At 44.4% G+C, this 13,905-nt stretch overlaps 1 protein-coding gene across 3 annotated transcripts in view; it reads left to right on the top strand.

The window, feature by feature from the left end:
- LOC145343180 (uncharacterized) overlaps positions 1-13,905 on the top strand; it is a 195,150-nt gene that overhangs the window by 154,735 nt on the left and 26,510 nt on the right. For all 3 annotated transcript variants that reach the window (XM_080189181.1, XM_080189180.1, XM_080189178.1), the window contains one exon: positions 13,392-13,550. In XM_080189181.1, the coding sequence (XP_080045307.1) occupies positions 13,392-13,550 (159 nt within the window). The remainder of the gene's footprint in view (positions 1-13,391; positions 13,551-13,905) is intronic.

Below are 13,905 nucleotides of genomic sequence, written 5' to 3'. Positions count from 1 at the left end.
GGAAGTATCCCTCGCCACGTTGTGTACATGTGCCTCTTAGTCAAGCAGTGACCTGAATGTATCTGTCAACATGGCTGCCAAATAACCATGGGCACAATCCTACCAGCCATTCATGCCATGGTACCACTGCAGCGAAGTTGGGGAATTTGGTGCCCAGTCAAAGCTCTGTTCACTGCGGCGGTATGGGAAAATCCTGCCAGCGTGGACAGCCGTAACTTTCTGCTCCATTTTTTGAAAGTAACTTCTCACCTGAGAAACTTCTGTTTCCTCAGCCATAAATCAGGCAAGAAAGAAACTGTCGACTCTGTTTATTGCCTGCAGCCTTGGGATGTAAAAATGCTCAGACGTTAGGACCCAGCAGAACTCTCTGGGCAAAGCATTAGATGCCAGATTTCCACCACATCAGACAAAAATGTATTTCAAAGTACAGACATAGCTGTCTGGTGTGAGGATACAACCACAGGAGTGGAAGTCATCAGAAAATACAACTAAATCTATACCTTAGTGCCACATAGATTGCGATAAATGACCTTTGGAGGTTATGGTTCAAGGGAACTGTAGGTCTCCAAATTTGAATTGTGTCTGTAGATGCTTATCTAGGAAATACATGCTAAATCTGTTAGTCACATCTCATTTAGGATTGTAGGAATTGTTTTAAGTATGTAGGAGCCCTTTTATGGTAGTGTTGTGTAAAGACATGACAATATGTTGGTTCACTTATCTGAAATGAGAAGATAATTCTGTGAGTTAGCAACATGCTCATAGTATTAATCACTGCAACTAAAATTTTTAAAAACTATTTTTGGTAAAATCGTTACTATTATGCTTCAAAATATTCAAAAAATATTTCACGCGCAGCTGAAGTTTTCACACAAAGGCCAGAATTTACTGCCCCGCCTGCCACGGATTCGGAGCGGCTGAGGGCTGAGCAAGGGAAATGTCTGTTGACCTCAGGCGAGATTTTATGGTTTTGGGATGAGCGAAGGTGTAAAATCCCACTCTATGGGCCCGATTCTACCATTGCACGAAAAGGTGGGAAAGACGGGTGTGAGGCCATTAACTCGATCCGCACCCGTTGCCACTTCACCGAAACCTGGGAATGGCAGCGATTCGATTTGCGCCCAAAACGGGCGCAACGGTGACTTAAATGCATTTGCATGCGTTTGGCAATCCGGAACCGCGCTGTATTGGACCTGCTGAATAAAAATCTGAATCAGGCGCTCCAGCTTCTGAGGGCACGTTTAGTGTTTCCAATGGCTCTCTGACTCAGATCGGTAGTGGTGGAGGGGGGTGGTTCAGATCATTCTCTGGTTGGGGGGTGGGCGGGGAGTGCGGCCAGATTACTGCCTGGTTGAAGGGTGCAAGGAGGAGGAGGAGGAGGAGGCGGGTCAGATATGTCTCTAGTAGGGGGAGAGGGGTGATCATTGTCTGGTGGGGAGTGAGGAGGAGGCGGGTCAGACGGTCCTCTGGTGGTGGGGTGGGGGATGAGTGAGGCCAGACCATTCTCGGGGGCGGGGGAGGGAGGATGAGTGAGGCCAGGTCATTGTCTGGGGAGGGAGGGGGTGGAGGGAGGCTCAAACGCTCACTGGTGGGGAGGGAAGCAGATGGATCTCCGGTGGTGGGGGGGAGGGGGCGTGGGGTGGGGTGGGGGGGGTGGTGGTCAGATGGATCTCTGATTGTTGGGGGGGAGACAGGGGAGTCCACTGCCACTTTGCAGGCTCTTGGTGTGGTGGGAGGGGGCGGGGGTGGCAATCGGTGGGGAATGGGTCACGGGAATTGGATAAGGGGGACAGCGATGTGTGTGGGTAGTGAGGGGGTGGGTGGATAAGGGGGACAGTGATGTGTGTGGGTAGTGAGGGGGTTGGATAAGGGGGACAGTGATGTGTGTGGGTAGCACTGGGGTGGGTGGATAAGGGGGACCCTGATGTGTGTGGGTAGCACTGGGGTGGGTGGATAAGGGGGACCCTGATGTGTGTGGGTAGCGGGGGGGTGGGTGGATAAGGGGGACAGTGATGTGTGTGGGTAGCGGGGGGGTGGGTGGATAAGGGGGACCCTGATGTGTGTGGGTAGTGAGGGGGTGGGTGGATAAGGGGGACAGTGATGTGTGTGGGTAGTGAGGGGGTTGGATAAGGGGGACAGTGATGTGTGTGGGTAGCACTGGGGTGGGTGGATAAGGGGGACCCTGATGTGTGTGGGTAGCACTGGGGTGGGTGGATAAGGGGGACAGTGATGTGTGTGGGTAGCAGCGGGATGGGTGGATAAGGGGGACACTGATGTGTGTGGGTAGCGGGGGGTTGGATAAGGGGGACACTGATGTGTGTGGGTAGTGAGGGAGTGGGTGGATAAGGGGGACAGTGATGTTGTGAGTAGCAGTGGGATGGATGAATAAGGGGGACAATAATATCTGTGAGGGCCATCGCTCCTGTTTTTCACACCTGAGCTGCTTTCTCTGCTTTCTGTGGCCCAGGAGCGATCTGGCATGAGTGCGCTTTTTCAAATTTTTTTCCAACTACGCATGCGCAGTTCAGAGCTCCGATCGTTTCAGCCATGCTAAGCCCTGCCCACAGTGCAAATGGGACTGGAGATGTTTTTTTCAGGCTGAGCGCATATGGGGGTGCCTGAAAGCAGATTTCCAAGTCAGATCTGCATTATGCCCAGATTCAGCACTTTGAGCCCAAGTTTACAATTTTCATTCTATGCGTCAGTTTTCAAGCACAGCATTGGTTGTTCTGAACAGCATTACTTTTCAAGTATACCGTTAGACTTCATGTGTTGTGTTAGTTTTTACATAGAGTGCCATTTTCAAGCAAGATCTACAATTATGATTTACTGTATTGTGACAAATGCACATTTTGCTCAGAAACCATAACTATGTAACACCACCTATTTATTTACCTTCCGCATTATCCATCCAGCACAGGCATCCAGTTTCAATAATGTGTGAGATCTGCAACATGCAATGCTACCAGAAACCTCAGCTACCTTAGAATGTACAACATCTATCACCTGGAATACAAAGGTTTTTAGTGTAGATAACCACACCAGTATGTTTCCCTGGAGCATGCATGGCACCTTGACTTGAGGAAAATCTACTCAAGTGACTCTCTGACACTTAATTGCAGCTCACAATTGACAGAACACCCAAGCTTGAAGTGAACCTGATGAACTGCATCTGATCTTTGACTCTGATCACTAATCACCTTATAAAGTCAATTATTGATGAACAAAAAATGCTGCAAGGAGCAATTCCTTGTTGAGCCAGTACCGCATGTGAGGATCTGGAGAAGGAACCAGTTTTTTACTGCCAGTCATGCATAGGCACACCTTTGATCTTGGTTGTATCAATGCAATGTAGACTTCAGAATGTAATCTTAGAACCAGAGATTCCCTACAGTACAGAAGGAGGCCATTTTGCCCATCGTGTCTGCACCGACTCTCTGAAAGAGAATCTTACCTAGCCCCCTCCCCCACCATCTCTACACCCTTGCCCCCATCCTATCCCTGAAACTCCACACATTTATTCACATGACCTGCAAATCTTTGGACTGTGAGAGGAAACCAGAGCACCCAGAGGAAACACACGCAGACATGGGGAGAATGTGCAAATTCTACACAGACAGTGGCCCAAAGCCAGAATCGAACTCAGGTCGCTGGTGATATGAGGCAGCACTGCTAACCAGTGTGCAAACCTGCTTCTGTTTCTTCCATGCCCTTGGTAAGGACTGCCTTCATTCAAAGTGAAATATATTACAAAAGTACTCATTTGTGATACGTGTAAAATAGAGTCACAACAGTGAACCCGTTAGTGATCGAGACAAGATGGTGCTCATAAACACTCCTATGAGCTTCCCCTACTCTATGTTTTTTGAAGGAGATGGAGGCAGGCTACTTAACTGTCAATCGATATGCCTTTGAGGAGTGGTGTAGCTGGCTGGTGTTGTTCTGGGACCAGTTGGGGATGTACTTCATGCTGCAGTATCAGCATTTCAGCAGGGACAACGGTTGCCACTGGGAAACGTAGAACAAATGTGTATTCTGGCAGAGGGCCTAGGGAGTTAGAAGTTGAGGGTGTTAAGATGCTCCCATATCTGCACCTTCCTCACTAAGCTGGATAACCCTAGGTTGGAATTCAGGGAGGTTAGATGGGACTGGCCTCTGGTCCACAGCAGTCGTCCAATCCAAAAACCGTTGGGCCAACAGTGTAAGCGTCCTGTTAAGGGTACACAGCTACTCATATATTTTATAAATATATGGCTCAAAAGGAGCAAGGCATCAGGGTAGTTAGTGTTTGGGAGCGCCACGTGCCAATCGGGAGTGTGTTTCAGGCTGGGATACTGCTGTTGCATCCACTATGTGTACTGCGGCATGTGTCTTTCCATGAGATTGGCAATGCTGTCAGGATCGGAGCTCATGCAGTTGATCCCCCCATGATAATGTGAAGCTCATCACCCTGATGGACTCCTTCACTTGCAGTGTGTGAGCTCACTTTGCCTCAGGGAGCTCATTCAGATGTCCACACATCTGCTGCTGACTATCTAAATACGGTGCCCCAAAGGTAACTCCGAAGCCTCCACGGTCCTGCCCTCAGCGGAATATCATTGTCACTTTCCTTACTTTTCTGAGAGGGAATATGCACAGATATCTCAGACTCTATACCTCTGCCTGCACTCTGGAGTAGTGCCTTTCTCCTCAAGCCACTGACATCCTTTCCAAATGAAAGCAGTACCTCCATACACTTCCTGTCTCACACCAGGAACTCCTCACTGGCCTGCTTTCTAAATGCCTCCCCCCCAGCCCATCACCTGTGAGGCATGCTTGGATGTCTGCCCACTGTATCTGGAGTCTTTGTGCATCCCGCTCCAGTAAATGATGTGGTTTCCCTCTTGTTTGTGAGCTTTCCATACTGCTTTATTGGAGTCCCGCTTCCCTCCCCTCTGGCTTCCCTCTGCCTTCCATTTTCTCCATCCACCTCCTTACCTCCTTGAATGTCATTGTGAGCCCTCGTCCTCTTGCCATCCTCTTCCTTCCATGCCGCCCGTTGTCTTTGTGAGGCCACACTCCTCCATCCCCCACCTTTACCTCTTCCCTGTCCTCAGTAAAACTGTGGACCTTTGTTACAGTGGCTGCATGAGTCCCACAGCACAGTCCTGTCCTGATTAGTACCTGTGTGTGGAACTGGAGAGAAGGAGACCCCTGTATTCCCCAACCCCAGGCACAGTACTGATTCGGTTCAGAGGATCCATGGGTCAGCAGTGGGATGCTGTCCATGAAGCCCATGGGGATGAACGCAGGAACTGTTCTGCCCCAGTAGAGCGATATACAGCACATCAGAAGCAGTGCAGCACAAAGGCAGAAAGCTGTTGCATTCATCCCGCAGTCTCTGGTGAACTGAGGACTGCTTTGTGCATGCCACGCATTAGCCATCAGGTTTGACACCAACACTGGCGTGATGTAAGATTGGAAGGTTTGAGGGGATGCTAATGGGCGGCAAATGAATGAAAACTGTGTTTACGCCATCTGCCAGTGGGAAGCACAACCCACCATTGGGAGAATTGCAATGTGATTTTAAACCGGTGAATCTCCAACTTTGTGCCTCTTGCTAGATTCCCTGTGCCCACCCACCACCAAATCTGCTGCAGGTGGGTTGGAACAATTCCACTCACATCTAATGCATATGACTGCTTGGAGGGGGCAGCCCATCCGAGTGCGGTGGCGAGCAGCTTTAGCAGTACCTGTTTCACGAAGCTGAATAGTGGGATCCCTTACCAGATTCTGTGTTTCAAACATAATTAATTATAGACTTAAAGCAAAATCCAGTAGTTCACCTTGTTTGTTTCAATTTGCGACGGACCATGCTTACTCTTTCATTACCAACTAACCATATAGCCTTGCACTTAAAGGAACAGCATCCCTGATCGGCATGTTCAATCTATCCCGAAATAAGCTCCTGAAATGTGAAATAGGAAAAAAAAGGATTGAGGCTAGGCATGTAGTTCCTTTCACCTGTGACATAATTGGTAAATTTATTCTGAGAAATCGATGTCGCTATGGAGACTTAAGAGCTTTGGGGAAAGAGTATTTTTCTGTCAGTCTTTAAACAGTTAAACGCTTGAGGATGATATCAATATATTTGCTACTCCTTGAAAGAAGCTTTGTTCACCAACCCAATCTGACCAATATGAAATTCATTCTTATGGGCAGTTTATGTTAAATAATGGGTTACTTTTAACTAATTGTCTGTTTCAACTATCGTAATGAGTTTCCTGCCGGACTTGATTGGGCCCACATGGTCTGTCAGTTCATCTTAAATTAAATAGTGGCCTTGGTGACCTTCAGGCACTGCTCCATTACCTAAACAAGCTTGTATGTGTGTGAGACAGGGCTGACCAAACTTTGTTAATGTTCACAGAGCGACGAATGGCACTAACTTTCATTAACAGTACAGCTGTACGCTCAGGAATCACTGCCAACTAACTGACATCTTGATTAAGCAAAGGCTTTCTCACAGCTGCATCTCACTTTCTTCAAAGAAGGAGAACTTTCTCTTTTCTGCTGGTATATAATGAGTGGATTCCTTTACATTTTTTTCTCTGATTATGAATGGAACCAAATGGGTAAAAAGCTCAGTGAAGTTTGCATGGTTGAATATTTTCATGTTCTTCCACTTTGCAGTGGGAAGGTTCTTCAATCCCAATGAAAAGTCTTGGGTGATGTTCTAAAGTCAGACATTTGCTCAATCTTCAAAGAAAAGGACAGTTTTCCTGTTCAAGCTCACTGTAATTTGAAAACTCCTAAGAAACTAATCTGGAAGAACTGGGTCACTGCCCAATTTAAACAATAATTTGCTATTTTGATAAATGATAGGAAGGATTGCATAATTTTTGTGTTTAAAAATGAAGAACTAAATAATAAATGTTATGCCAAATTAGTCATATGAAACTGATTCATAAAGAAAAATTCATTTTTGTTGAAATCTGTGGAAATTATTTCAATAAATAAATGCTCAAACTATTAGAACCGACTCGGTTGGGAGATGTACAAGTACTGATTTATTCAAATAAAAATGAGGTACATCTTTTTAAAATGCATTTTGGGGTGGAGTATATATCTTTTAACTTTATTATTTCATGGGATGTGGGCATCATTGGCAAGACCAGCATTTAATGCCCTTCCCTAATTCTCCTTGAACTAAACAGCTTGCAGCTATTTCATTTGATATTCAAGAGTCAACCGCATTGCTGTGGACCTGAAGTCACATGTATGCCAGACCAGGGAAGGATGACAGATTTTCTTCCCTCAAGGACATTCGTGAACCAGATGGGCTTTTACAACAATGGTCAGCATTGCTAAGCCTGACTTTCAGTTACAGATTTTTAACCAATTGAACTTAGAATTTCATCAGCTCTCCTGCTGGGATTTAAAACCCTGGCTGTAATTCCCCGATCTCACACTTCCCACCACCACCACCAGTGAAAATGGAGAATTATATTCATGCAAGTTGTTGTTGTTGTTGATTCTTAACGAATGTGACACGAGTGCTGGGTTCTCGCCAAATTTAAAAGAAACCATTTGTTCACTAAAGATGCCATCCCACAATTTTATTTAAAAATCAGGTATTGGAAAGATTGATTTGTGCTGTGAAAGCATAATGATAATAAGGGCCAATATTTCCAGCAAGCCATTGAAACCTCCACTTACCTTAGCGAGACTGCAAGATTGTGGGTCAACCCACAGATTATGGACAGCAGCGATTCAAGAAGGCATCTCACCACCACCTTCTCAAGGGCAACTAGGGATGGGCAATAAATGCTGGCCAGCCAGCGATGCCCATATCCCACGAATGAATAAAAGATAAGATCTGGCTGGAAAATTCTGGCCATCAGTGGCCTAGTCAGTTGGATAAATAGAATTCAACCTGGAAAAGTGAGAGTAATGCATTTAGCTAACGAGGCAAATGATGATTAGACGCTATGAATGGTTGGACCCTGGAAAGTACTGAAGATCAGAGGGACCTTAGAATGCATATCCGCAGATCCCTGAAGGTGGCAGGGCAGGTAGATAAGAAGGCATCTGGGCTACTTAATTTTATTAACCAAGGCATAAAATACAAGAGCAGGGTGGTCATTCTGGAACTGTATAAAACACTGGTTACGCCACTACTGATTGCCACACTATAGGAAGGCTTATTGCACAAGAGAGTGTGCAGAATGTGGCTGAAGGGGCTGAGCTATGAGGAAAGGTTGAATAGGTTGGGATTGTTCTTGCAGAAGTGAAGGTAGTGAAGGGATCTGATAGCACGCAAGAGATGATGAGGGGCATAGATAGGGTGAATAGAAAGGCACTTCTCCTGTTAATTGAGGGGTTAATAACCAGGGGGCATACATAGTTTTGAAGTATGAAGCAGGAAGCTGAGGGGATTTGAGGCAAAACCTTTGGACCCAGAGGGTGATGGGAGTCTGGGGGTGGGATTTTCTGGATTTGATCATGCCCAAACAGAAAATAACGCCCAAGTATAACATCCCGTAACATTTTAAGAAGTGTTTAGATAGTCGCTTGGGCTATGCGTCCAGCACCTGAAAATGGGATGAGTGTAGTCAGATCTTTAATCTCTGTTGACCAGAATGGACACAATGGACTGAATGGCCTCTTTTTGTACTGTAAACATCTCTTAAGTTTTAAGTTTAAGTTTATTTATTAGTCTCACAAGCAGGCTTACAATAACACTGCAATGAAGCTACTGTGAAAATCCTGTAGTCACCACAGTACTGTTCGGGTACACTGAGGGAGAATTTAACATGGACAATACATTTAGCCAGCACATCTTTCAGACTGTGGGAGGAAACTGGAGCACCCGGAGGAAACCCATGAAGACACAGGAGAATGTGCAGACTCTGCACAGACAGTGACCCAAGCCGGGAATCGAACCTGGTCCCTGGCGCATGAGGCAGCAGTGCTAAATATAGTGCCACTGTGCCACCCTGTCTCTAAAGGTTAGGAAAACATTTTGCGGCAATATATAAGTAAATTAACTGCACGCTGCTGTGTAACAAAATTCAAAACCCAATCTTTACAAATGGGTTTGCAGTTCTACTGCACAGAGCATGAAAGGGAATTTCTCCATTCCCTTAATGCTGGGACTCATATCGTTCGTTCTTTTTGTGTGGAATGTAATCTGTAAGCTGCATTTGTTCTCGATGTCACTACATTCCGTAACTTCCCTTCCTATATGTTTTGATTGCTGTCTAATCTATTTTGTTTTTAATTTGAACAAACAAGAACACCATATCCTGAAAGGTTTTTAAGAATTTTCGCAGGCGCCTTTAGCTTGCCTCTCTTCCCCAGTGCATAGTTGGTAGCCTGCCCTCTTTAGAGATGGCTTATAGTTTCTCAGAGTTACCACAGGCTTTATTGTTACACTCCATTTCCTTCCTGTGAGTTGATGAAGAGGTCTCTAAACGGTTCTGGCAATAAATCTGAAACCACTGTTGGGGTGGGAAGAGTGCTGGCTTCTTAGGAATTACCGTGTGTGCTTCAAGATAAAAGAGTAGGTCAGTCTCAAATGGGAAATATTTCATTTGGACAACAGAAAATTGTTCCTCAAATTTTTTTTGTTGAAGGCGATAAGCATAAAATCAGCCTATCAGCAAATTAGGAATTCTTGGCCATTGTGTAAAATCTGACAGAGCATTTTATTGGCAGGAACAAGTCTTTAAAATTATTCCTGTTACAATTCATTTTATTAAAAACTTTTCATTTTTAATGATCTTCGAATTTTCCAGGTTTGCATAAAGGCCATTTGATAACAACCACTTTGCTAATGATTGTTGAAATATTATCTGTATTAATGACGTTATGCAGTTTTATGATGGCGGGGGAGTGGGGGGAGTCAGGGTGTGCACTTCATTCTCCACTCCACCACTTCAGAAAGATTTGGGGAACTTTTATTGCTATAATTTTATTGTTCATAATTCAAAATGACTTCTGCTTCCAAAAATGGCATTAGATTTATTTTTACTAGGACCCTCCTATTTTGAGAGTTCCTTTTATGTTTTATATGGGTTTGATTAGCATTAAGACTCTTGACAGGTCTGAACGCAGAGTAAACTTTCAACATGCGCTCAATTAGTGGAAGGGAGGGTAGTCTTTGCCCCATCACATTCAACAGCTTGAATTGACTTTAACTTGGTACCAATGATGTCTTTGCTCACATTGGTAATTAAGGACTTTAAAGGGTGATATTAAGCATAAACCTAAAATTGGTGTGAAGTGGATGGTGACATGGTGGCATAGTGTTTAGCAATGCTGCCTCACAGGGTCAGGGACCCAGGTTCAATTCCAGCCTTGGATGATTGTGTGGAGTTTGTAGGTTCTCCCTGTGTCTGTGTGGGTTTCCTCCAGGTGCTCTGGTTTCCTCTAGGTGGATTGGCTGTGCTAAATTGTCCCTTAGTGTCAGGGGGATTAGCAGGATAAATACATGGGGTTACGGAGGTGGGGTCTGAGTGAGATTATTGTTGGTGTAGGCTCAGTGGACTGAATGGCTCCCTTCTGCACTGTAAAGATTCTGTGATTAACTGCCTTCAGCGGGAAGTCTGCATTATTTTCCAATTCACCACTCATTAGATTATCATCAGTGAGCTGCCCCCCATTGACCGAGTATCCGTGGGCAGCCTGAAAATTGGGGGAAGGGTTAAGATTCAGGCTGAGTTGAACCTGTAGAGGTGGTGCAGCCTATCCAATGGCCTTTAGTGGGCTGCATGGCTTCTGATGGATTAGGAAGAGCATTCCTGCTCCCAGTGGCCCAAGGTAAATTACCGCAAAGCATCTAACAGTTTGTTTTAGAGTGGCAGCCACCCGTGATCCCTTTAAAGATTAGGCTGCTGACTGTTTAGCTGCACCGAGCATGTGCAGTGCCTATTTGCACTTTAAAATTGCAAGTAAGATCCTGCAATCCAAGGAAGATCCCGATTTGCATAGGCAGGCAGAAATCCCCATGGAATTGTTCACTGTCCAGCGACAGGTCCTTGAGGCTATGTTGTGTCCTCAGGAACTTTTAACAGCTGGGACCCTGTTTGTAACTGGGGTGATGATAGTTGAATGCAATCTCCCCTGAATTACAAACTGCTAATTACTGAAGGAAAAAGTAATTCTGCTATTGTAGCAATGAACAGGCAACAGTCTACCTCCATTGAATTATCAGTAAGAAGCTTTTCTTTCTTGATGGCCTCATTTACGTAGCTGGCCTTTACCTGTGCTCTTTACATGACCTCGGAAACTGCCCAGTTATATCAAATCTGGCAACTAGACACTGAATGTTGATCTTACCAAAAAGACACAGGTAGATAGGTTTCGATAGACAAGGGAATTAACAGTTATAGGGAGAAAGCGGGAAAGTGGAACTGATTCACTTCAGATCAGCCATGATCTTATTGAATGGCGGGGCAGGCTCGAAGGGCTAGATGGTTTACTCCTGCTCCTATTTCTTATGTTCTTACGTACCAGTGATGCCCCAGACTGGAAAATGAATTAGTAAAAAGTCACCAGGTGTTTGAAGTGCTTTAACTAGTTAGTTGTTAATTAGTTAGGTTTATTGTCCCAGTGACAGTTCCCTATTTTTTTGATGTTGGAAACTTGAAGTTCAGCATTAAATTATAGTTTAAAGTTTATTTATTCATGTCACAGGTAGCCTTACATTAACAGTGCAGTGGAGTTACTGTGAAAATCCCTGTTTCATGACACAAAAGGAATAAACTGAGCTGCATTCTGTCTTGTCATTTAATATATTGTATCTATTCTCTATTGGGAGTATAGCTGGAGGCACAGGCATTAAAGGTGTTAACAAACTCAATTACTTGTAGATGCTGCCAATTTTCTCTCTTATGTCGTCTTCCTCTTTCTGAATGCTTTGATTCATTTTGCAATTTGGGTGTTATGTGTCCTCAACAGCTTTTCCATGGACGTTTTTTAATGCACAAATCTGGTCAGATGTCTCTCAGATATGAAGAAAAGGGAAAGTTTGATCCTTTCCATATCAGACATCTGTCTGCACAATGACTTCCCCGCAGAAGTCACTGAAGAGAAGAATGAACTGTACCGATATTGCCCTGCCTGCCAATAATACCCTGAATGCCGCCTGAGCTGTGATCAAATAACTCAGCACTGCAGTGGGTATGGGCTTGCTGACAAGGTCACTTAGTGCATTTTCAAACTCTTCCTTTTTGAAAGGAGTTTCCCTGAAAATTACTTCAAAACCAGATAGCAAGTGGCAACTTGGATATTTTTCCTGCATCTTTATTCATGTGAGAGCTAAAATCTGCATTTGAGTCACACTGTATAGGCCCATGATCCTCCTTGGTGGCCCAGTTTAGATGCATCAGTAAAAATGTGTGCCAGAAGTTGGTGCTTGTGTTATTTGAGGCCCTGTGGCACAAGTATTACACTCACAGCAGCGCGTACACGTAAGCCTGATGGAGGTCTTTGCATCTTAAATTAGCCATCTTAGTTTTGGCCTAAAACTGCTTCTCCTTGAAAATATGCAAGGTGAATATTGATTCATAACTAAACATCAAATATAATTTAGCAGGAAAAAGAGTGAATATGAGTATTTAGTCACAAATGTTGAAGCAGCACAATTTCAAGGCAGTTTATGTATTCATAAAATCAATTTTGGGCAAATTTGACAGAGATTTAAACAGGCATTTTAGTGAATAAAAGTTTGTTTTTCTTTATTCTTTCATGAGATAGGGGCATTGCAGATAGAGCCAGCATTTGTTGCCCATCCCTTGATCTGAATGGCTTGCTTGGCCATTTCAGAGGGCAGTTAAGAGTGAACCCATCATATTGCTATGGGTCTTGATTCACATGTAGGCCAGACCAGTTAAGGACAACAGGTGTCCTTTCCATCAAGGAGATTAGTGAACCAGATGGGCTTTTACAAAAATGGTTTTTAATTCTACCTACTGTGGTGAGATTCAAAACCATGTCCCCACAGCATTACTCTGAATTATGAGTCTAGTAACAATACCACTGCACCATTGCCTCGTCTCCTCTCCCCATAGAAGGGGCCCATACTGGACCTCAAAAACAACTGTTGTCCATTTGGTCCTCACCGTTGAATGTTGCAAGGTTTTACAGACTCATGAGATTCCACCTTACTGCCAGAGAGTTGATTGTTTTTTGTTACATTTTAACTCTGTTATGTAGGATTGTTGGATATTTGAAAAAATGTTATCTATATCATTATCTATCTTGCCTTTCAGTACTCGCATGGTTTGTATCTTTTGAAAATTATGCTATGCACTGTGCAGTCATGCATTTATTGCACTTTGGGTTATTGAAACAGCGTGGAAGTGCAATGCCCTGTTAATTAATGGGTCTGTTGGTTTGATTGTCAGATACGGAGGTCTGTGACTTTGGCTGGCACAAATTCCAAGGGCACTGCTACCAATACTTTGGCCACCGACGAGCTTGGGAAGATGCGGAGAAGGAATGTCGCCTGCACGGTGCCCACTTGACCAGCATCCTCACACACGAGGAGCAACTTTTTGTGAACCGTACGTACCATGATAATTCTGAAATGGATCTTTCCGGTAACGGTAGGCTCGGGAGAATTGTGTGTTCTTTCACCCAGTCACAGAGTTAGCACGTGAGCCTGATTGCAAAGAGTGAAATCATGGATGTGGGTTCCACATCCACCCACCCAATGGTAAAAGGAAATAATTAAATCTGGTTGTCATGCATCAGCTGGTCTCAGCTGTTTATAAGAGCAGCAAGCAAAACTAAAAAAGGAAAATTCTTAAATGCTGAAAATCTCAAGTATGAAAAGGGAAAGTATTAAAAATGCAAACAGATCAGAAAGAGAAATGTTAATGTTTCAGCCAATTATAATGGCCAGTCATATCCGAACTT

Source organism: Carcharhinus amblyrhynchos, chromosome 5 (genome assembly GCF_965287045.1).
Source record: "Carcharhinus amblyrhynchos chromosome 5, sCarAmb.v2.hapA, whole genome shotgun sequence".
Lineage (NCBI taxonomy): Eukaryota > Metazoa > Chordata > Chondrichthyes > Carcharhiniformes > Carcharhinidae > Carcharhinus > Carcharhinus amblyrhynchos.
Note: the sequence above shows the minus strand (reverse complement) of the source record. Positions and strands in the feature narration are given on the sequence as shown.